The sequence below is a fragment of the Oncorhynchus masou genome, chromosome 6, assembly GCF_036934945.1.
Source record: "Oncorhynchus masou masou isolate Uvic2021 chromosome 6, UVic_Omas_1.1, whole genome shotgun sequence".
NCBI lineage: Eukaryota > Metazoa > Chordata > Actinopteri > Salmoniformes > Salmonidae > Oncorhynchus > Oncorhynchus masou.
The window spans coordinates 29,243,845-29,268,898 of NC_088217.1; the positions used below are offsets into that span (position 1 = coordinate 29,243,845).

Genomic DNA, 25,054 nt, shown 5'->3' on the forward strand with positions numbered 1-25,054 from the left:
ACCTCATACAATGACATTCTAGACGATTCTGTGCTTCCAACTTTGTGGCAATGCCACCATGCAAAAAGTGAGGTCCATACAGAAATGGTTTGTTGAGATCGATGTGGAAGAACTTGGCTGGCCTGCACAGAGCCCTGACCTCAACTCCATCGAACACCTGTGGGATGAATTGGAACGCAGACTGCGAGCCAGAATTAATCGCCCAACATCCATGCCGACCTCACTAATGCTATTGTGGATGAATGCTGCGGGGACTTGCTTCCTAAGTTCCAACATCTAGTGGAAATCCTTCCCAGAGGAGTGGAGGCTGTAATAGCAGCAAAGGGGGAGGAACTCTATATATATTAATGCCCATGATTTTGGAATGAGATGTTCGACAAGCAGGTTTCCACATACTTTTGGCCATGTAATGTGGGTAGAAATGCAGACATACTATATAGTGATATGTATTTGACCATTCTGACACTTAAAATGTTTGAAACTATTAGACTTATGAGGAAAAAGTCTGTCTCTTGCCCACAGAGGGAATGGTCTCTCACTCTCTCTTGATGTCTAATCCTTATACATGATTTACTGGTAGTTGTTCATGGCTAGGTAGCTCAAATGTAATTGATAATGGCTTGAAGTTGGTACAGAATGTGGCTGATAACTATTTTCTAAGTTTTGTAGATAAAAACAAGTTCTTAGCCAAATAGCTTATTTTGATGTGAGCGTTAACTGCCTAATTTATAGCTAACGTTTTTGTGGTAGAATCCTGACGTTTGTTGCTATTGAACCCAAATTGACCTTTGGCTTTTGTTAATTGAGCTTGATTGGGCATAATAACATTTTGTTTTTACGTTAAATGCATGCTTGATTGTTTGTCTCCAAAGGTTAAGACTTAATCGGGAAGTAATTGCTCTCTATAGCAACAAACATTTACACCTCTAGTAATATACCTTATCAGTCCTTACATTTTAATGAAATGTATGCTCGTAGTTTGGGATTAGGGAATTGGTATGTGTTCCACTTTATATAATAAGAGCACTATCTAATATATTGATACTCTGCGTGTGTGTGTGTGTGTATAGGGGTGAAGCCGTATGCATGCAACATGTGTGACATGAGATTCTTCCAACGTTACCACCTGGCGAGACACAGCCTCACTCATACGGGTAGGCGCCCCCTCACCATAGCCCTTATAGAGTAACATTGTAGTGCTAACCAGGTTTCCTCAATGAAGTGAGTTAACATACAGTACCAGTCAAAAGTTTGGACCCCTACACATTCAAGGTTTTTCCTTATTTGTATTTTCTAAATTGTAGAATAATCTTTTTTGATTACTACATGATTCCATGTGTGTTATTTCACAGTTTTTATGTCTTCACTATTATTGTACAATGTTGAAATAAAGAAAAACCCTGGAATGAGTAGGTGGGTCCACATTTTTGACTGGTACTCTACATGACCATAAACTCAAGTTAGGGTATAATTTTTTTAAATCTTGGTAATCTCAGGCGCTTTGTACAATACTTCATGATTTTAAATGAATCCATGTATTTGTCAAATTGTATTACGTGTCTTCAGATAGAGTTCTGTAGCTGAAAGCCATTATCATACTATTATCATGCTAGAAAAGTATATTCTCTTACAAGGCTTGACATCATAGTGACAACTTGGTGCATTTTTTAAAAACCAAGACGTTGGCAGCTAGCTAAAATATTGATGTTCTGTGTGTATAGGGGTGAAGCCGTACGCTTGCAACATGTGTGACATGAGGTTCTTCCAGCGTTACCACCTGGCGAGACACAGCCTCACTCATACGGGTATGAGTCCGCACACCATGCCCTTTTTATTTTATATTTTTATATTTTTTTACAATGGGCTGGAAACACTGATGTTGCACCAATTCACAAGTTTCTTATGTTCTTGCGTACACTGGCGTGGAGCCTCAACAAACTAAAGTTTAAGAACCGCTAAACAATTTGTGGCTTTCTGTTAATATCTCTGGATTCACTGGATTAGTATCTTGGCAATATCGTTGAAAATTGCCCAACCAACCCTTTAGTGAGAGTGCATTAATTAGCTATATTTCTATACTGAAACGACTGCGGTATGCTCGTGATTTGTTTTAGATGACTTTATAGCCATTTAAATATTTTGAATGGAAATCAACTGTGTTGAACACTTATGTCAGTGCAAGTTTGCATGGCTGTGACGTTTAATTGCTGCCAATGTTCTGGCATGTCTGGCTTTCTTTGAGTGTGTTAAGGACTCTAGTTTATCAAAGGGCAAGATGCAGACTTTTCTAAAGTTGGTGTTCTGTGTGTGTATAGGGGTGTATTGACTGGTGCTCTGTGTGTGTATAGGGGTGAAGCCGTACGCTTGTTCCATGTGTGACATGAGGTTTTTCCAGCGTTACCACCTGGCAAGACACAGCCTCAAACATACGGGTATGGGTCCTCTCACCATACCCATTTCACATATGTTGGCTACGGATGGAGACCAAGAAGTTGTTTATAGAAGTTCTTTGGACAAGTTGCACCGCTGCCACTACTTTAAAGCCTCTACCTTTACTAGGCCACTGAGTTCCAACTTTTTCATACATGTATTGGTGTCTGGCACAATTCAAATCCAGTTAACACATGTTCTTAAAACAAGCCATTCTATATTCACATGACTGTTGCAGGTACACTCTTGGTTTAGATTTATTCTAAAGTTTGGTGCTCTGTGTGTGTGTGTGTGTATAGGGGTGTATTGACTGGTGCTCTGTGTGTGTATAGGGGTGAAGCCGTACGCTTGTTCCATGTGTGACATGAGGTTCTTCCAGCGTTACCACCTGGCGAGACACGGCCTCACTCATACGGGTATGAGTGCTCATTTACCATCTTACTCTCAGTACTTTTTTACTGGAGCTGCTGACTCAAAATGATTCAGTTATGAATATTTTTATGGTTAGACTAAGTTAGACAGAAAATTCATTGTTGAAGGTCCTTGTGTTGGTAAACCCTTCTCAATCTCAGTGAATGGCATAAAGAGGCTTTGTTGGAAACTACTGTCCACTATAAAGAAAAATCCCCATGTTATCAAATATTAGAGTGATGTCATTATATATTAAGAATGCATTGTTTCATTATTATTTTTTTGGTCAGTGATCTTTAACCAAGTTCCTCATAATTGACTATTTGTAACAAGGGGAGAGATTATCACCAGATGACATTGTTTTTTAACTTTAGAGAAAATCATTGTATGATATGAGGAATGTAATTGCTAGTACTCTTAAGGGTAAGGACACTCTTTATCGAAGTATGGTTTTTCATTGTATGTGATTGTTTATACTATTTAAGTTGTAAAGCAGGAAATTGAGCATGCAAATGTATAGAATAAAACTGCAACAGAAAGATGGCTAGTATTTGTATGCTCTGTGTGTTTAGGAGTGAAGCCGTATGCTTGTTCCATGTGCGACATGAGGTTTATTCAGCGTTATCAACTGGAGAGACACAGCCTCACTCATACGGGTATGTGACCTCACTTTGAATCCCTCCCTCTCGCATCAATCTGGCCTCAGATGCCATGCATGAGCCCCACTGCATTGTGGTTAAATGTGATGTTGGGGTAAAATGGAATTTAATTGATACATATGGCTGCATCAAACTCGAATTTGTATTGTTAAAGGCATTTTATTTAGAAATTAGACTGCATTTATGCTTAGCCATGTTTCCTTTCAGAACAGGTTTTCTGAGAGAAAGATGTTGAATATTGTTCTACATAGGCAGAAGATTTCCAAGGTAACCAGTTTAGAGGACTATGATGGATTCTTCTCCAACCCTTAAATCATTGCACAGCATTAGTTAACCAGCATCATATCATGTTTAGAAATTAGGCTTGTTAGTGAAATGAACCCATTTAATCAAGCCCCAGGTCTGATATAAAATCTTTAAACCCCCATTTTGGAGTTGAGCTAGAGTCTGGCTAAGAGCCAAAATTTTAGGCTGCAACATCGGTTTTTCAAAAAATGTCCAATGGGAGCCATATTTGATGTAGGGCTGGTCGGTATACCGTATTTTACTATATTACCGGTATTGATGCACGGACCTGTTTGGGGTTTTACTTTACCTTATATAACAATTTTTCTAAGTTTGGTTTGTTAAATGTAATACACAACTCCCAGCGCGTTTCCACCGTTTGGTACTTTATTCGTCTTTCTCCCTCCTGCTGCACTACGCTTTCCACACTAAGCCCTGCCCACTCACTCGAGAGGGTAGCTGCTCGACCACGTGAGTCACAAGCACTTTCTTGCGGTTAACTCAGTACTGCAGTCTGCATGGTTAAATAGCAAGTTGTGGCTAAAATAAATATTGTTAGCCGCTAATACTAATATAGCTAATTAGCTGGCTAGCTAGCGTGCTAAATGTACTAAGAGTCAGTACAAATGTAGCCATCTAATACAGCATGGTACCAGTGCTGGTGTAGGCCTAGATAAGCATGTTTTGAACAACCTATATCTTTTTAAATCGGAGAGGAAAAGGTAAAGCATGAATATGTTGGCTAAGCTACATGGTTGAAGAAAATAACATGTAATGTAACATCTAATTAGGGTCAACTGGAAACACTGACGAGTACTTTGGTTCCTACCCTTTCAACATTTTCTCCCTGGTTTATTCAGTCTTTGTCGTGTTAAACCACAATATATTCAATTTGCTGCCCACTATATTCTGACAATATAATTAGAATATTAATTCTATTTCCATTCCAACAGTTCACCAATTAACTAGGCTTTGTTTTTTTTTGCCCATATCATGCAGCCCTGCATGGAACAGTGTGGAAATTATAACAAAAATGCAATGGATTCAACCATATAAAACAATAAGAATAGCGAAAAGCCCATTGAAATCACACATGCGTTTTCACCCTAGGGTCATGAACTATACTGAACAAAAATATAAACGCAACATACAACAATTTTACTGAGTTAGAATTCATATAAGGAAATCAGTCAATTGAAATGAATTCATTAGGCCCTAATCTATGGATTTCACATGACTGGGGAGGGGCAGCTAACTGAGCCATGCCCAGTTCTTCCCTACAAAATGGCTTTATTACAGACAAATACTGTCCAGCTGTCTGGGTGGCGGGTCTCAGAAGATCCCGCAGGTAAAGAAACCAGGTATAGGTCCTGGGCTGGCATGGTTACACGTGGTCTGCGGTTGTGAAGCCATTGGACGTACTGCCAAATTCTCTAATACAACGTTAGAGGTGGCTTATGGTACAGAAATGAACATTGAATTCCCTGGTGGACATTCCTGTCGTCAGTATGCCAATTGCGCACTCCCTTATCTTGACACGTCTGGCATTGTGTTGTGACAACTGCACAATTTACTATGGCCTTTTATTGTCCCCAGCACAAGGTGCACCTGGTTTATCATTATGCTGTTTAATCAGCTTCTTGATGTGCCACACCTGTCAGGTGGATGGATTATCTTGGCAAAGTTGAAATTCTCACTAACAGGGATGTAAACAAAGTTGTGCACAACATTTGGGAGAAATAAGCTTTTTGTATATATTTTAACATTTTACATGTTGAGTTGTATAGTTTTGTTCAGTGTAGGTACTCCTAAAACATTTAGAATTGTTATTATTCAAAACTTAAAATGCCGCCATGTGAAAAATATATGATAGTTTGGCCATATCGCCCAGCCCTACTTTGATGGATTTCAGGATTGTAGCATGAGAGTCGGACGGCTTCAGGAGTTTGAGACGTCACAATAGCATGGCAAAAATCACATGGTTGTGTGAATGTGTGTCATGTTTAAATATGTACCAACTGCCTAAAATTTTCACATCTAATGTTCATATGAACAGCATGACGTGAAGCCATCTGTCCACCAGTATTTTCACCCAAAATTCTAACCTGACTCGGAAATTGCAATTGTTATTAGCTAAACCATTGGCAGCGAGTAGCCACAACAGTTGTTTTGTGGTGTATTATTTTGTGGTGTATTATTGCAGTGTATTAGGGCACTACCTTTCTTAGCATTGCCCTTTGAACATGGAAACGGCCCAATATGGCCTACTCATTGGGCACTGAAATTGTGTCCCAATTGGATTAGTAGATTGCACCTTTTTGACCAAACACTGAAACAACATTTTCTGTCAAAGTAATTTTTCTGGTGAACAAGACCAAAACTTTGCTAAGCTTATTGAGCTACAGTAAAGTTAAGATCGATCATTTTTGGCAGTTGACATTTTTTATACTGAAGTTGGTGCTCTGTGTGTATAGGGGTGAAGCCATTTGGTTGCACCATGTGTGACAAGAGGTTCTTCCAGCGCTACCACCTGGCAAGACACAGCCTCACTCATATGGGTATGCACCTGCTCACTGTATCCCTGTAATTGAAGCCTAGTATACAGGGTTTGCAGGTTTTATGCACAAAAAAAAGATGAGCACAATTTTATTTGCAGGTTTGATATCAAAGTTCATAATTCAATTTCCCTTAAGGATGAGAAGGGTTAGTTTTGCCACCAGGTGACATCATCAGCTCGTGTTGTGGACAAAGCTTTGAAAAACACATTTAAAAATATCTCACTTATTTGGGGGAAACATTTTTTTAAGATTTGTTAATCGTGAGTATATTAATGGTATAGTGGTAAACTACCAATCAATTTAACTTCCAATTATATTCATATCTAAACCTAAAATTCGAGGCTCTGAAATGATGTATTGATGCTCTGTGGGTTTAGGTGTGAAACCTTACGCTTGCACCCTGTGTAACATGAGGTTTGTTCAGCGCTACCACCTGACAAGACACAGCCTCAAACATACGGGTACAGTCCGCTCACCGTACCTATCACACATACAAGCTAGTATAGGATGTTAGTAAAAATGTCACAGGCACATGTTCAATAAAGATGTAAGACTTTGCAAAAATAGCAGTTGATTTGATCAGGTATTTATGATAAATTAGTTAAAGATTAAATAAAAAGTACAATATATTTAATTTTCAAGACATGTTGGAGTAGTGATGACTAAAGACGGGCATTTCTATACATAATGATTGTGATTTGCAGTCCTTTACAAGTGAACTCCTTTGATGAAAACTGTAATATTGCATCATTGCTATGTTGTACATGTGAAGTTCCCAGTAGCACTAGGTCATAAACTACCACTAAAACCACTTTCTTTTTGCAACTTTGTAAATTGAGCGCTTTAAAAAAGCTTTGAACTACCAGCAGATAATGTCATCAGTTCATCTACTGTGTTGTATCATTAAGTGCAATTTCCTTCATTCTGAAGTCTGGATGGACGCCTTGTAAATTGTGGTTCATCATAAATGAATTTTGTTTTATTGGCCAATCCAAAATTTGCTCACTATACCAACACCTTTTTGATTAACCCCCAAAACCGCAAGCTTTTGAGTTGGTAGTGTAATCGGATTCTTCAGGATGAATAGCAAGGAAGTCATCGCATGGATCAACATCAGGGTTTTATAAGCTATCAATTTATGATAATGTATATGCCTGAACTTAATATTGGAACGCTTCAATTTATGAAGAGTGCGGCATAAAATAATAATGTTCTGTGTGTATAGGGGTGAAGCCGTACGCTTGCACCATGTGTGACAAGAGGTTTTTCCAGCGAGACCACCTGCGGAGACACAGCGTCACTCATATGGGTATGGGTCCCTTCACCGTACCCATGTCATTAATCCACACCTGAACCCTAGTATACAGAGTTGGAAGGGTTTAGCCTATATGCTAGCTACTGCGTGAATCAAGGATGGCCAAGAATTTGTTTATGATTAAATAACATTTTAGATTGTTGGATAAATCATGGTTCTAGGGATGTTAAGGGGGGCTACCAACTGAACCTTAAATTCTGCTGTTTGAAAGCAGCATGTTGATAAGAATGTTGCACTATTGATAAATTGTTGATGGTACTGAATGTGGTGTAGTTTATGGTATTAGATCATGAACTTCTCATCATCCAAGTGCAATTTCTTACATTCTCAGCTCCGTGGATGGACGCCTTGTAAAATTGTCTCATCCTAATCGAATTATGTTTAATTGGCCGTCCTTAATTTGCTAACACCTTTACTTTTTTGATAGACCCCAAAAATGCAAGCTATTGAGGTGGTAGTGAAATCGTATTCTTCAGGGTGAATACCCTGGAAGTTATGGTGCGTTCGAGTGCTGTTGGAAATCCGAAAATATGAGGTCCGGACTCTGAAATAACCACTTGAACGACATTCCAAATTGTTAGAGGTGGGAAACTTGGGCCCCAAATGTTTTGTTTTAGACCAAAATATGGTAAAACAAAGCCATTTACAATGTAGCTAGTTTGACACATTGTCAATGTAAGCAAGCTAGCAACATTGGTTCTTCGCCATTAAGCTTAAATCTCATTGGTTGAAAAATTGTGAGCGCCAACTAAAATAGCACTTGAACGCACTCATGTCATAACGATGACTTCACCAACTGGGAAATACGAGATTCTGAGGACCAGTCAAACACACCACCATTGACATCAGTGGTTTATCAAAATCTATTTAGTATAAATGTATATGCCTAAGCTTAATTTTGGAAGACCTCAGTCAATGGAAAGTGAGACATAAAGACATTTTGTATTTTCTGTGTGTGCAGCGGTGAAGCCGTTCGCTTGCACCATGTGTGACAAGAGGTTTTTTCAGCGCCACCACCTGCAGAGACACAGCATCACTCATATGGGTATGGGTCCGCTCACCGTACCCATGTCTTTAAGATCAGGGTACACCTGAACCCTACATAATACATAGTTGGCGAGGTTTAAACACGTTAACTCAATCATATTTGAATTAAGCAAGTGTTACCATAATTGGTTTTCTTGCATCTCAAAAACACCTTTAAAAACACTCAACCCTTCTGCTTGAAATTAGCAAGTTGATAACAATAACAGAGCTAGGTACATATTTTTTTATCGCACTGTTTTTGGTGTTAAGTTAATGGTAAAAGATCAAACTTGTCATCAATTTCTTACATTCTACATTTTATTGGCCACCCTTAATTCTTGTACCTTGTCAACACCTTCTTGATTTAAAAAAATAAGATAAAAAAAACACACGCTATTGAGGTGGTGGAGTATTTAGATTCCTCAGGGTGAATACCCTGAATGTTAACGACATCAGTGATTTTTATACGAAATCGATGTAGTATAAATGTATATGCCTGAACTTAATATTGGAAGACTTCAATCGATGGACAGTGAGACACAAAATAATCTGTGTGTGTGTGTGTGTGTGTGTGTGTGTGTGTGTGTGTAGGGGTGAAGCCGTACGCTTGCACCATGTGTGACAAGAGGTTTTTTGAGCGCCACCGCCTGCGGAGACACAGCATCACTCATATGGGTATGGGTCCGCTCACCGTACCCACATCATTAAGATCAGGGTACACCTGAATCCTAGTATACATATTCTCAAAGCACCAGACCCCCCCCCCCAAAGCTCAGAAGATCTGGTATATACCTGAACTTAATATGGAACACTTCAATCGATGGAGAGTGCAGCATTAACATAATGCTGTTCTGTGTGTATAGGGGTGAAGCCGTTCGCTTGCACCATGTGTGACAAGAGGTTTTTTCAGCGCCACCACCTGCGGAGACACAGCATCACTCATATGGGTATGGGTCCCTTCACCGTACCCATGTCTTTAAGATCAGGGTACACCTGAATCCTAGTATACAGTGTTGGCAGGATTTATATGCTAGTCATGCACAAAGAAATGTATAGATAATATGAATATATATATATATATTATTTGCGGATAGGTTGGATATGAAAAACACAATTTCCCATAAGTTTGTATGGACAGCAGTGGCTTATAAAGAATTTGTTTAGTTTAACCGAATAAACATAATATTGGAAGACTTCAGTGGATTAATTCTGAGAACCAAAGTAATGTATTGTTCTGTGTGTATAGGGGTGAAGCCGTACGCTTGCACCATGTGTGACAAGAGGTTTTTTCAGCGCCACCACCTGGCGAGACACAGCGTCACTCACATGGGTATGTCATTAAGGCTATTGGTGAAATGTTTGCATGTTAGGTTTGATATTCAAAACGTCCATAATTCCATTTCTTCTAAGGACAAGGGCTTATATTACTACCAGATGATGTCATCAGCTCATGTGATGTGTTTTGTTATTTTGGAAAAAACAACTACACCGACTGTTCGATAACTCGCACCTCAATAGCATGCGGATTCGGATCTCTTCCAAATTGTCTTCTATTTTCAACCCGAGACTATTTAAATTGAGCAGGTGTTATCATACTTTTTTTCTTGTAACCTTAACAAGAAGTAGTTAAAGTAATTCTACCATCCAAAAACGGGTCCATTCTGCTGCATGTTGATAACACTGTGCTTATTATTAGCTCTCTTGTAATTCCGTGTCAAGTGGTGTTTTAGGTATGAGAGAAATCACACTTGATGACAAGTTCACGTTTACATTCTGAACCCAGTGGATGGAAAGCCTTATATTTTCTACCATTTTAAAAGTGAGTTCTGTACAAATGACGTTTTATTGCTCAACCCCAATTCCCACGTAAAACAAAAAAAACGTGTGCTTTGTTCGACTCCAACGACCACCGCGAGTTATCGAAGTGGCGGTGTAATGACATTTTCAGTGTTAATCCTCTGTTATAATTGCATAGGTTTACAACAGTGATTAATAAACAATCAATCAAGTATAAACTCATACACATGCTATTCAATAGATTCACACATCTTTGAAGGATGGAGTGTGAAACAGAAAAATAATAAAACATTCTTTGTGTATAGGAGTGAAGCCGTATGGTTGCACCATGTGTGACAAGAGGTTTTATCAGCGCCACCACCTGGCGAGACACAGCGTCACACATATGGGTATGGTTCTGCTCACTGTACTTCTGTCATTAAAGGGATAGTTCACCCAAATTACAAAATTACATTGGTTTCCTTACCCTGTAAGCGGTCTACGGACAAGGTATGACAGCAGTACATGCTTTGGTTTAGATTCCCTGGCACTGTGTCCAAATACTGGAGTTTTAGCATTTGTGGCACAAATCACATTCACATCATGGTACCGATATTATCATTTTCAGGCATGTTCAAATCATCGAGCTGCACAATACATTTTTGACACTTGGATGATTTGGATGTGCGGAAAATGCTAATATCGGTACCATGACTTGAATGGGATTTGTGCTATAAATAGTAGCATTTTGCGTGCCTCCTGAGTGGCGCAGCGGTCTAAGGCACTGCAGTGCTTGAGGCTTTACTACAGATCCGGATTCGATCCCGGGATGTGTTGCGACTGGGAGACCCATGAAGCAGCGCACAATTGGCCCAGCGTTGTCTGGGTTAGGGTATGGTTTGTCCGGCCGGGATGTACTTGTCCCATTGTGCTCTAGGGGCTCCTGTGGCGGGCCAGGCACATGCACGCTGACAGGGTCGCCAGTTGTACAGCGTTTCCTCAAACACATTGGTGCGGCTGGCTTCCGGGTTAAGTGAGCAGTGTCAAGAAGCAGTGCAGCTTGGCAGGGTCATGTTTCAGGGAACGCATGTCTCTCGACCTTCGCTTCTCCTGAGTCATCTGTATGGTAGTTGCAGCGATAGGACAAAACTGTAACTACAAATTGGATATCACGAAGGTGTGGAGAAAAAGGTGTCAAAAAATACATTTTATTTAAAAAAAAGAAACAAACACTATTAGCATTTGGAAACCGTGCCAGGGAAATAAAACCAAAGTATGGATTGCTGATGTACCTTGTCCATAGACCGCTTACAGGGTACGGAAACCAATGTAATTTTGCAATTTGGGTGAACCATCCCTTAAAGATCAGGACACACAAACCCTAGTATACAGTGTTGGCAGGATTTATACGCTAGTCATACACAAAGAAATGTATTGGTGAATATATAATATTTTGTAAGTTATGTTTGATATGTAATTACCCTTGAGAATTAAGCTAATGTTAGGCTAATATTACCACCAGATGACATCAGCTCATGGGATGTGTGCAAAACGTATTACCAAGAAATTGGCAAAAAAAAAAAAAGTACATTGACCACTCCGTAACTCATGCATCAATAAGATTAAAAACTTAGTTGTGGAGATGTCTTCCAAACATGCTTGTATTTTCAAGACAGACAGTTATGATAATTGTTATTGGATTGGATGTTATTGGAAAGTGCAGAAACGGTTAAAGATGTCTACAATCTGAAAACACCCAATCCTGCTCAGTATTGCCAACTTGGCCACTTTACACTAGTCACTAGATCCAGCAACATTTTGGACCCCTGAAAGTGACTAGGAGTCAGGACGAATTCAGCAATTATTTAAAGCATTCTCGAGCGTTTGCCTCAAGAGTTTTCAGAAATTTGCGACAGGCTATGTAATGATCACAAGCCTTGAAACTATGCGTAATCTAACAACTTCTATTGACAGTGTGTAGACAATAGCTTTTTTCCCCCAAAAAAGTTGGCAACACCGGCCCTGTTGCGTGAAGGCAGAATGTTGATAATAACAGCACTTAGTGCATATTGTCAGTCCAGCTGTTATTGTGCCTGATGTTTATGGTAAACCTAATATTGGAAGATTTCAATATGGAGTGAGGCATTACAGTAATGTATTGACATTCTTGTGTGTGTGTATAGGGGTGAAGCCATACGGTTGCACCATGTGTGACAAGCGGTTTTACCAGCGTTACCTCCTGGCAAGACACAGCCTCACTCATTTGGGTAGGGGTCCGCTCACCATACCCACCTTACCCAAGATCAGGCTACACCTGAACCCCAGTATACATGGTTGGCAGAATTTATATGCTAGTCGTGCTCAAAGGAATGTATTCAGTGCCTTCAAAGTATTCATACACCTTGAATTATTCCACATTTTGTGTAACAGCCTAAATTCAAAATGGATTTATAGATTTTCTTGCCCATCTAGACGCAATACCCCATAATAACAAGTTAAAACATGTTTGCAGATTTATTCAAAATAAAATACAGGTATCTAATTTACGTAAGTATTCACACCCCTGAGTCAATATTTTGTAGAAGCACCTTTTGGCAGCGATTACAGCTGTGAGTCTTTCTGGGTAAGTCTGAGCTTTACACACCTGGATTGTGCAAATTTGTCCATTTATTTAAATTCTTCTACCTCTGTCAAATTTGTTGTTGATAATTTCTAGACAATCATTTTCAGGTCTTGCCATAGATTGTTCAAGTAGATTTAAGTCAAAACTGTAAATTTGCCATTCACTGTCTTCTTTGTAAGCAGCACCAGTGTAGATTTGGCCTTCTTTTAGGTTATTGTCCTGCTGAAAGGTGAATTCATTGCTCAGTTTTCCTCTAGGATTTTGCCTGTGCTTAGCTCCATTCTGTTTCTTTTCTATCCTACAAAAGACTCCCCATTCCTTAACTATTACAAGCATGACCATAACATGAATCAGCCACCACTATGATTGAAAATATGGAGAGGGGAACTCAGTAATATGTATTGGATTTGCCCCAAGCAACACTTTGTATTCAGGACAAAAAGTGAATTGCTTTGCTACATTTTTTGCACTATTACTTTAGTGCCTTGTTGCAAACAGAAAGCATTTTTTAAAGTTTTTTTTTTTTTTAGTCTGTACTGGCTTCCTTTTCACTCTGTCAATTAGGTTTGTATTATGGAGTACGATGTTGATCCATCCTCAGTTTTCTCCTATCACTGCCATTAAACTCCGTAACTGTTTAAAAGTCACCATTGGCCTCATGGTGAATTCCCTGAGCGGTTTCCTTCCACTCCGGCAGCGGCGTTAGGAAGGACGCCTGTATTTTTGTAGTGACTGGGTGCATTGTATATTATTTATTTATATATACTGTGTATATGTATCTCTGCCAGTAGCTGCCCTTCTTTACGAGGCATTGGAAAACCTCCCTGGTCTTTTGCGGTTGTTTGAAATTCACTGCTCGACTGAGGGGCCTTACAATTATCTGTATGTGTGGGGTACAGAGATAAGCTAATTTTTACTCCTGAACTTATTTAGGCTTGTCATAACACATACATTTTAAATTCAGGCTGTAACACATCCAAATTTGGAGGAAGTCAAGGTGTGTGAATACTTTCTGAATGCAATATAGGTGAAATATATTCTCTACATTTTAGGTTTGATCCCCCAAAAAGTTAATAATGTGATTTCACTTAAGGATTTGAAAGGCTATTTTTACTACCAGATTACATTTGATGAGATGTGTGGTGGATATAAGCGATTAAAAAAAAAAAAAAAATGCATGAAACTTAATTGTCCAAAAAATGATCACTGAAAACACAGGACGTCATGCCTCAATAAGTTTCAAATTGGAATGACTCCCAGTTGTAGTGATGTCTTCCAAAATTGTATGTGTATTTTAAATCCAGACAGTTTATGATGTATTAGTGAAATGACAATTATTGGAATCTGCAGAAAGGGTTAAAGATGTCTACAATCTGAAAACACCTTCTCCTGCTCCATATTTCTAACTTGGCAATGTTGCACTAGTCATTAGATCTTTCAGTCCCCCTTCTCATTTTCCCCCCTAAAAGTGGCTAAGGTAAATTCAGCATAATTTAAGGATTATTTTACCTGTTAGTTTTCAAAAAGGAAGTGACTTTCCTGCAGTGATTTGGCCTAGTCAGAACAGCAGCGTACACACTCACTGTGCTGATGATGATCACATGCCTTACAAATGTGTGTTTTGAAGTTATCATGGAAATCAATTGTCTACTTTATCTACAATTTTTGTAACATTGTGCTGCTAACAATAGCTGGTTTCTTACCCCACAAAATGTTGTCAACACCAGTCCTGTTGTGTGAAGGCAGAATGTTGATGACAGCACTTGGTGCATATTGTCTGTTGTGCTGTATTTGTCTGAACTTTATGGAAAACTTAGTGGAAGACTAACAAGAGGCACAAAGTAACGTATTGATGCCCTTGTGTGTATAGGGGTGAAGCCATATGGTTGCACCATGTGTGACAAGAGATTTTACCAGCGATACCACCTCTCAAGACACAGCCTCACTCATTTGGGTAGGGGTCCGCTCACCGTACCTACTGTACCCAAGATCAGGCCACACCTCAAGCCTTGCATATAGGGTTAGCAGGATGTACAGGAGCAGTCACACCTACTCATTCCAGGGTTTTTATTTTTACTATTTTCTACATTGTATAATAATAGTGAAGACATCAAAACTGAAATAACATATGGAATCATGTAGTAACCAAAAAGTGTTAAACAAATCAAAATATATTTTGAGATTCTTCACTGTAGCCACCCTTTGCCTTGATGACAGCTTTGTACACTCTTGGCATTCTCTCAATCAGCTGCATGAGTTAGTCACCTGGAATGCATTTCAATTAACAGGTGTGCCTTGTTAAAAGTTAATTTGTGGGATATTTTTCCTTAATGTGTTTGAGGCAATCAGATGTGTTGTGACAAGGTATGGGGTGGTGTACAGAAGATGGACCCATTTGGTAAAAGACCAAGTCCATAGTTTGACAAGAACAGTTCAAATAAGCAAAGAGAAATGACACTTCATTACTTTAAGACATGGTCAGTCAATCCGGAAAAAGACCTTTGAAAGTTTCTCCTAGTGCCGTTGCAAAAAACATCAAGCACTATGATGAAACTGGCTCTCATGAGGACCGCCACAGGAATGGAAGACCCAGAGTTACCTCTGCTGTTGGAGGATAAGTTCATTAGTTACTAGCCTCAAATTGCTGCCCAAATAAATGCTTCACAGAGTTCTAGTAATAGACACATCTCAACATCAACTGTTCAGAGGAGACTGCGTGAATCAGGCCAAATTGCTGAAAAAAAACACTACAAAAGGACACCAATAAGAATTAAAGACTAGCTTGGGCCAATAAACATGAACAATGGACATTAGAACTGTTGAAAAACTGTCCTTTGGTCTGATGAGTCCAAATTTGAAATGTTTGGTTCCAACCGCCATGTCTTTGTGAGATGCAGAGGCGGTGAGCAGATGACCGCCGCATGTCTGGTTCCCACTATGAGGCATGGAGGTGGTGGTGTGATATTGCTTTGCTGGTGACACTGATTTATTTCGAATTCGAGGCACAATTAACCAGCATGACTACCACAGCATTCCGCAGCGATGCGTCATCCCATCTGGTCTGCGCTTAGTGGGACTATTATTTGTTTTTCAACAGGACAATGACCAAACACATCTCCAGGCTGTATAAGGGCTATTTGACCAAGGAGGAGAGTGATGGAGTGTTGCGTCAGATGACCTGGCCTCCACAATCACCTGACCTCAACCGAATTGAGATGGTTTGAGATGAGTTGGACTGCAGAGTGAAGGAAAAGCAGCCAACAAGTGCTCAGCATATGTGGGAACTCCTTCAAGACTGTTGGAAAATAATTACCGGTGAAGCTGGTTGAGAGAATGCCAATAGTGCTCAAAGCTGTCAAGGCAAAGGGTGGCTACTTTGAAGAATCTCAACTATAAAATGTATTTTGATTTAACACATGATTCCATATGTTATTTCGTAGTTTGTAGAAAATAGTATAAATAAAGAAAAACCATTGAATGAGTAGGTGTTCATACTTTTGACTGGTACTCTATATGATAGTCATCATGCACAAAGAAATATAGGTGAAATATATATTGTTAGGTTTAATATCCAAAAAAGTCCAGAATTTCCATAAGTTAGGATGAGAAGGGGTAGTTTTACTATTAGATTACATCATCAGCTCATGTGATGTGTTGTGGTTGTGGACTAAAGCATTGAAAAATAAATTTAAAAAAATAGTTGGAGAAAACATCTCCGTGATTCTTCCACCTGAATCCCCTGTAAGTCATTGAATTAATTGAAATTAGTGGTAAAAATCAGTTTAGCGTAAATGGATATACTGTACTTAAACTTCCTATTGGACTTTAAATGGTGCGAGGCACAAATATAATATCTCAATGCTTTGTGCATTTAGGTGTGAAACCTTACGCTTGCACCATGTGTGACATGAGGTTTGTTCAGCGCTACCACCTGACAAGACACTGCCTCACTCATACGGGTACAGTCCGCTCACCGTACCTATCACACATACAAGCTAGTAAAGGATGTTCGTAATGTATTTTCACACGTAATGAAGGACTGCTAGAAAATAAAAATTTCTCATCTACATAGTTTTGTAGTGATCAATTAGTAAATTGTTGATTTTAAGTTTAAAATACTGCAGCAACACAAATTAATATTTGTAATACATTCTAGTACAAGTTCCATTTTTTTTTTTATTGTTTAAAGCTAGACCCCTAAAGAGCTAAATTAGCTGAAGATATCATGTGGATGTTGAGATAATAAAAACATTTATTTGAACAATAAATCTATAACAATCTATTTCCTGCTATTCCAAACATGAATTGGCCAAGCACTTCTATAAGTAAAACTATATCATATTGTAAGCTTGTTGTGAGACATTGTCTGCAGCTAAGTAGCTATTGCTATAATCATTTTAGTGAAGAATTTAGTTAACATTGTCTAATGATTATTTTAGCTAGTTTTGCAGTGGGATTATATGTTCTGCGAAGGCTTTTACACACAATTACAGATTTTGTTCTTAATAGTTTTAATCGGTGCTTAGTTCACAATTAGTTCACAATTGCGTGTGTTGATTGTTGTTAATTAGCTAGTAGTGTTTTATGATGAAAAAAGGTAGTGTTAATTAGAGCTTAATAAACAAGTCAGATTGCCACGTCTTCTCATCCTTGTGATCAACAGCCCTCATCTTCAGGGTCCACATCGTGATATGACACGTAAAGCACTCTTACTGTAATTGTTACATGCTTATGGTAGCAAACAATTATCTCACAATAGTATTTGTAGTGCTAACTTGATTTTTGTGTTGTACTCTTTGGAGTGAGAGCTAATGCATTGCTCTGTGTGTATAGGGGTGAAGCCGTATGCTTGTTCCATGTGTGACATGAGGTTTATTCAGCGTAACCACCTGGAGAGACACAGCCACACTCATACGGGTATGCCCCCATTTACTGTACCCTTATCCCCAATAAAAGCTATTTTAACCAAAACAAATATACGATCACAACAAACTTGAGTTTGGATTGTCATGTCATTTGATGAGCTGTTGAACCAGCCTCAAACTATCAAAACTTTTCAGGGGCATCGAGTTCGTTTGATTTAAAAAGCAAAAACAAATATCAGTTTCCACTTTTATCTACACATAATGAGTTGATGACAAGACATCTTAAAATGTTACCACAAGTTTAGTTTCTTATCCTTAATTCCTGTACAGAAACTAGCTCATATTCAATAGTTTGTCTTAGTTTTGATGTCAGAAGATCTAAAGAAACAGTTTCCCATCACTTTAATGAAAATTTGTAGATTGGTTATTGTAACCAGTAGACTTTTAAGAGTAAATCATATACAGTTTGTCTGTGGATTTGATGTGATGAATCTGTTTGTGTGCTCTTTTAGGGGAGAAGCCGTTTGCTTGTGACATGTGTGACATGAGGTTTATCCAGCGTTACCATCTGGAGAGACACAAGCGTGTCCACAGCGGAGAGAAGCCTTATCAATGTGAGCGATGCCAGCAGGTAAAATAACTTAGACACAGACGAGGCACAGAGAAAGAGTCACACACATACCCAGGCACGTACATATACACACCTGCATTGGAGAGATGCCATCTGTGTGAGCAGTGCCAACACGTAGAAGAACATGCCTTGCGTGCTGGCACTGAGGAACACATACACACCCAGACATGCTCACGAAGCAAGGAGAGAGCGCCATGACCTCTTACGTTACAAAACATCTGCCGCAGGGTGAGCAGTGACCACACATTGGAGAATGGTATCACAGAGGCACATGTACACGCTGATAGACACGTAGCAAAGACATGCCCTACCAGGTTAGAATTTAATTTTTTAGGGTGAGCAGTGCCAGCACATAAGAGAATGTATTGCATTGGTCATGCACACACACACGGATATACCAACATACGTTGCCTGCCCACGTTAAAAATAAGTCTTCTCCTTATGAGCTGTGCCCGCATGTAAGAGAATGTATGCACATACTCTGACATGCAGTCACATTGGTAGCCATGAAGTGCTACCAGTTGGTCATGGCTCACATCAACACCATCATCCCGGAAACCCTAGACCCACTCCAATTCACATACCGCCCCAACAGATCCACAGATGACGCAATCTCAATCGCACTTCACACTTCCTTTTCCCACCTGGACAAAAGGACCACCTATCTGAAAATGCTGTTCATTGACTACAGCTCAGCGTTCAAGACATTGCAGTGCCAGGACAGCACACTCTCCCTCAACGTGAGCAAGACAAAGGAGATGATCGTGGACTACAGGAAAAGGAGTGCCGAACACATCCCCCTTCACCGGGCTGTAGTGGAGCGGGTCGAGAGTTTCAAGTTCCTTGCTGTCCACATCGCCAACAAACTATCATGGTCCAACCACACCAAGACAGTTGTGACGAGAGCACGACAACGCCTTTTACCCCTCGAGACTGAAAATATTTAGCATGGGTCCCCAGATCCTCAGTTCTACAGCTGCACCATCGAGAGCATCCTGACCGGTTGCATCACTGCCTGGTATGGCAACTGCTCGGGATTCGACTGCAAGGCGCTACAGAGGGTAGTGCGTACAGCCCGGTATATCACTGGGGCGAAGCTTCCTGCCATCCAGGACCTATATACTAGGCAGTGTCAGAGGAAGGCCCAAAAAATGATCGCTCCAGTCACCCCTGTCATAGACTCATAGCTACCGCACAGCAAGCAGTACCCAGAGCGCCAAATCTAGGTCCAAAAGGCTTCATAACAGTGTCTACCCCCAAGCCATAAGACTCCTGAACAGCTAATCAAATGGCCACCCGGACTATTTACAAATTGACCCACCTTTGTTTTTACACTGCTGCTGCTCGCTGTTTATTATCTATGCGTAGGCACTTTACCCCTACCTGCATGTACAAATTACCTTGACTAACCTGTACCCCCGCACATTGACTCGGTACTGGTACCCCTTGTATATAGCCTCTGTTATTTTATTACTTTTTTTTAGTCTATTTTCTTAACCTACAATGCAGTTCTAAGAAAATAAAGTTACGGGCTTGTAAGTAAGCATTTCACGGTAAGGTCTACATCTGTTGTATAAGATTGGATTTGACCCACATGCACCAGAAAATCCCATTGACCAAACGGACACAGTGGGCTTAATTTTATTGGGCATGTGTACACACTCATCTGTTTAAATGAATGCTGCATAAATCCTCCATGTATGTGTTGTAGAACTTCTCGCGGACGGACCGGCTGCTGCGACATCGGCGGCTGTGCCAGGGCCGTGGTGTGGCCAAGGTGGAGAACCAGCCGTGCTGCGAGCCCCGCCCTTACTCCCAGGAGCCCCCACCCGCTCCACCCACCTGGAGCCCCCTTCACCCACCCCCTGGTCGACTGGCTGTCTGACTGACATTCCCTCCCATCCTCCCTCCCTCCATACACACACACACCATCTCCCAGAGACAGGACAGGCCACCTAGTCTCACTCAACCCTGCACTCAGTGGCGCCACACTCTGGCAAAGACTGATCCTTCATCTCGGGTCCTGAGGTTACTATGACAGCGGGACAGATGTTTTTGTCTTCTTTTGAGAGCGAGTTTCCTTCGATAATCGCTGGTCTATTTTGTACTTAATCTATTTTTTAAAAGTTGTTTTTTATTATTATTTAGATGTATTGTTTGTGCTGTTGGTGGTACTCTCTGGTAGAGGGGGTGGGTGTTAATGTTTGTTACACCATAACAATGATGAAATGGGATATATATATATATATATATATATAACAACAAACAACACAGGACGTTTGTAGAAAATGTAGTTTGTGAAAGAAAAAAATAGTTGTCAGACAATGGTACAGGTGTCAGAACTAAAACGGGGTTCCATAAAGTTTGATTTTAGGACGATATAGGCAAGTGGAGGATGTCCTAACAGGTCAGAGGTGAAGGTTCAGGTCAGAGGATATTATGGTTCTTGTTGGATAAAGTTGCTGATGACTCAGGAGGTGGAACAGACATGATGATAGCGTTAGCAAGTTACATTACACCCTTTAACGGTGTATGTACAGAGGTCTATGGGAGCAGGTCGCAGGCTCTCTTTTACAGTCAGTTCTTAAAGATGTACGTGGAAAACAACGGCACAAGATGGCAGCTTCAGCAAGTTCCATTACTTTGTTTGTACAGATCCTCATGTTGAGAGCATAGCAGGAGGTATACACAGTCTTGTGGCCTTAGAGCGTGCTTATGTTATTTGTTTAATTTGCCTTTTTTTTTAGTTCATGGTTTAATTATAATTTTCAGAGACGATTATAAGGATGCGCCACTGCCTTTTTAAAAGCTGGGTATGTTTTTCCAAAGCTGTCACCCTTATAGAACACTGCTTACTATAAGGCATAGGCAAATATTCCTTCATCTGTTTGTTGAGAATTGATATAGTGCTGGTTATTATTGGTAATAAGTTAACCCTGGGTTCCTGAATGATTACGTGAGGGGAGTTTGACAATTCCAGTGAGATGCTAATAGTGCTAACTTCAATTTGTCAGGCAGTGCTTTGGCCAGCTGAAGGCCATACAGATACTTTTTCTCATAGTTAAATGAACACTTGTTTCACTTTGCTACACACTAACAAATGCCTTTAACTGAGATTGGGGTAGGTGTGTATAAAGGATTTCTGTCATGTTCTTTCGGGGGTTAGCCTTAACTCGAATAAGATCTCTCTTAAATAATCATTGTAGTGTAAAATTATATATTGTAATGAATGACTGTAACCTGTACTGAACTTTTGAACATGTCTGTGGTTTACCCCCTCCAAGTGTAATGGCTACAGAGCACAGAGATGCTTTCATTAATGTCTATCTACTCTTGTCCTGGTTAATCAGTATTCCTATTGGTGGTGTTCCACAGCAGCCTGTCTGTGGGCTTGTAGAGCAGTTTAGGGAAGGATCTCTGAAACCTGGTACTGAGGACCAGTGTGTGCTGGACTTCACTTAAACCGAGTCATTGAATTGAATGATTCTTAATGTCGCCAGGCTACTACTGTTAGTGAAACCAATGTACTTTTGTTTATTTAGTAATGCCAAATGTATATTCCAGAAATGTTGCGATGTACAGTCTGCAGTAGTTAAGATATTTAACTGTTTTAAAAATGCCTGAGTGATTAAATGATGCAATCCAGCAAACAGGGGTATTCTAGTACCGGGGTTAAGAAACTGCAGCTTACTGTATGATTTGGCAACCCCTTGCCCCAAGAAATGTGGAAAGGATGCCACCTGTAACCACCACTACCCACTAGTGAGGCCACAGGGCAAGGTTGGTTGCCATTAACTGTTAAAGCCCTCTGAGTTCTGTTTTTTTAAGTATTGTTCTCATGATGAAAATGCAATAGAATCTTTTGAGTCTGATCAGTTAATACAGTGAGGTTTATTTTCTTCTAAGGGTCAGGTAAAGGATGGTGCAGTTAGAGAAGAGCTCCTTGCTCTCTGCTCTACTGTATTTGACGATTCTGGTAATGTTTCAAGGACCTTTTTTTCTGATAATATAAACACTGGAGTGATAAAAACAAAGGTAAAAAAACATGAAATATGGATAATTTTTTCAAAACTGTTCTAGATTTTAGTCTTTAGACAGAGCCTCTTACTACTCAACTTGACAAAGATGGCAGAACCATTTGGATCAGTACTGTGTTGAGAGCCCAGGGCGTTTTAGTAATTTCAAGATTGGAGGTGGTAGTACCTCAAGAAAATGACTGTTTTTATACAGGTCCCCTTCTATTTGTAGTGAATTATATTGATAGAAATATTAGGTAAGCAACAACATCTACATTAGCTATCACAAGTTAGTATTTTCTTTGTCTTTATTAGTCTTGCATGCAGAGTTATGGTCCTCAGTTAAGATAGGATCTTATATTGATTATTATTTTGTCTAAGCAAAATACGTGCATAAAAATAACTTCTTAAAAAAATGTTACATTTGATTATTGTAAAAATGGGGAAACTAATATGTACCCTTGTGATCCAATTAGTTTTAATTGTAAGTGGAGAGGCTTCCTACCATTATGCTGAAATAAAATACTTTATAAAAGACTTGAGTTTTGTTTCCTCTGTTTACTCCAACAGCCTTGTCTGGGGGGATAATCAGTGATATGAATATATCAAATTGTATTAGTCACAGACGTGTTTAGCAGATGTTATTGCACGTGTAGCGAAATGCTTGTGAAAGTAATGTTCTTTGGGGGCTGTCGCGGTAACGGCTTGAGGGGGGGATATACATAGCTGTGACTACAACCGAAGAAAATTGTCTTGGGAGATAAAACGGTCAGCATTTGTTTGAAGTATTCTAGGTCGGTTGAACAAAAGGACTTGAGTTCCCGTATGTTATCACAATTACACCATGAGTCCGCAAGAGGGAACCAAAGTTGAGAGGAAATATGAGATGTGTGCAGAAAGGCTAGTCAATGTCATATTGTAGATTCCTGATAATCAGAGTACCAGTCTACAATATCATGCCAACTTCTCATTGTCGTGCCAAACACATTTGTCTTGACAATGAGCACGAACTGATCTGGGACCAGGCTAATATCACACCACTACCTGTCTAGAATGTATGTTCTTTGAAGGTTTATTGAAACACTGCTAAGCTAAATACAGTCTGTGGTGCAACATGGTGTTGGTGGATGGAGCGAGACATGATGTCCCAGATGTGCTCAATTGGATTCAGGTCTGGGGAACGGGCGGGTCAGTCCATAGCATCGATGCCTTCCTCTTGCAGGAACTGCTGACACACTCCAGCCACATGAGATCTAGCATTGTCTTGCATTAGGAGGAACCCAGGGCCAACCGCACCAGCATATGGTCTCACAAGGGCTCTGAGGATCTCATCTGGGTACCTAATGGCAGTCAGGCTACCTCTGGCAAGCACATGGAGGGCTGTGCGGCCCCCCAAAGAAATGCCACCCCACGCCATGACTGACCCACCGCCAAACCGGTCATGCTGGAGGATGTTGCAGGCAGCAGAACATTTTCCACGTTGTCTCCAGACTGTCACGTCTGTCACATGTGCTCAGTGTGAACCTGCTTTCATCTGTGAAGAGCACAGGGCGCCAGTGGCGAATTTGCCATTCTTGGTGTTCTCTGGCAAATGCCAAACGTCCTGCACGGTGTTGGGCTGTAAGCACAACCCCCACCTGTGGACGTCGGGCCCTCATACCACCCTCATGGAGTCTGTTTCTGACCGTTTGAGCAGATACATGCACATTTGTGGCCTGCTGGAGGTCATTTTGCAGGGCTCTGGCAGTGCTCCTCCTTGCACAAAGGCGGAGGTAGCGGTCCTGCTGCTGGGTTGTGGCCCTTCTACTGCCTCCTCCACATCTCCTGATTTACTGGCCTGTCTCTTGGTTGGGCCTCCATGCTCTGGACACTACGCTGACAGACACAGCAAACCTTCTTGCCACAGCTCGCATTGATGTGCCATCCTGGATGAGCTGCACTACCTGAGCCACTTGTGTGGGTTGTAGACTCCGTCTCATGCTACCACTAGAGTGAAAGCACCGCCAGCATTCAAAGTGACCAAAACATCAGCCAGGAAGCATAGGAACTGAGAAGTGGTCTGTGGTTATCACCTGCAGAACCACTCCTTTTATTGGGGGTGTCTTGCTAATTGCCTATAATTTCCAGCTGTTGTCTATTCCATTTGCAAAACAGCATGTGAAATGTATTATCAATCAGTGTTGCTTCCTAAGTGAACAGTTTGATTTCACAGAAGTGTGATTGACTTGGAGTTACATTGTTGTTTAAGTGTTCCCTTTATTTTTTTGAGCAGTGTATATATATATAAAAAACTTGTGGCGGTAATTGTCCTTTAGAGACCCTACCCCAGGCGGTAGTTGGTGTCAAATCAAATTGTATTTGTCACATGCGCCGAATACAAATGGTGTAGACTTTCCAGTGAAACGCTTACTTCCAAACCCTTTTCCCAACGATGCAGAGTTAATAAAAACACGAGGCAT

At 40.3% G+C, this 25,054-nt stretch overlaps 1 protein-coding gene across 29 annotated transcripts in view; it reads left to right on the forward strand.

Annotated features, from left to right (window-relative positions):
• Positions 1-23,132, forward strand: part of LOC135541850 (gastrula zinc finger protein XlCGF58.1-like) — a 39,271-nt gene extending 16,139 nt beyond the window's left edge. For 3 of the 29 annotated variants that reach the window (XM_064968274.1, XM_064968273.1, XM_064968275.1), the window contains 19 exons: positions 1,071-1,154; positions 1,722-1,805; positions 2,349-2,432; positions 2,763-2,846; positions 3,414-3,497; positions 6,260-6,343; positions 6,721-6,804; positions 7,569-7,652; positions 8,620-8,703; positions 9,276-9,359; positions 9,548-9,631; positions 9,931-10,014; positions 10,787-10,870; positions 12,644-12,727; positions 14,954-15,037; positions 16,959-17,042; positions 17,917-18,000; positions 18,461-18,579; positions 20,291-23,132. In XM_064968274.1, coding sequence (XP_064824346.1) covers positions 1,071-1,154; positions 1,722-1,805; positions 2,349-2,432; positions 2,763-2,846; positions 3,414-3,497; positions 6,260-6,343; positions 6,721-6,804; positions 7,569-7,652; positions 8,620-8,703; positions 9,276-9,359; positions 9,548-9,631; positions 9,931-10,014; positions 10,787-10,870; positions 12,644-12,727; positions 14,954-15,037; positions 16,959-17,042; positions 17,917-18,000; positions 18,461-18,579; positions 20,291-20,464 — 1,721 coding nt within the window. In that variant the 3' untranslated portion in view covers positions 20,465-23,132. The remainder of the gene's footprint in view (positions 1-1,070; positions 1,155-1,721; positions 1,806-2,348; positions 2,433-2,762; positions 2,847-3,413; positions 3,498-6,259; positions 6,344-6,720; positions 6,805-7,568; positions 7,653-8,619; positions 8,704-9,275; positions 9,360-9,547; positions 9,632-9,930; positions 10,015-10,786; positions 10,871-12,643; positions 12,728-14,953; positions 15,038-16,958; positions 17,043-17,916; positions 18,001-18,460; positions 18,580-20,290) is intronic. The other 26 variants (XM_064968283.1, XM_064968276.1, XM_064968277.1 and 23 more) reach the window with 26 other exon arrangements.
• Positions 23,133-25,054: the final 1,922 nt, after the last annotated feature.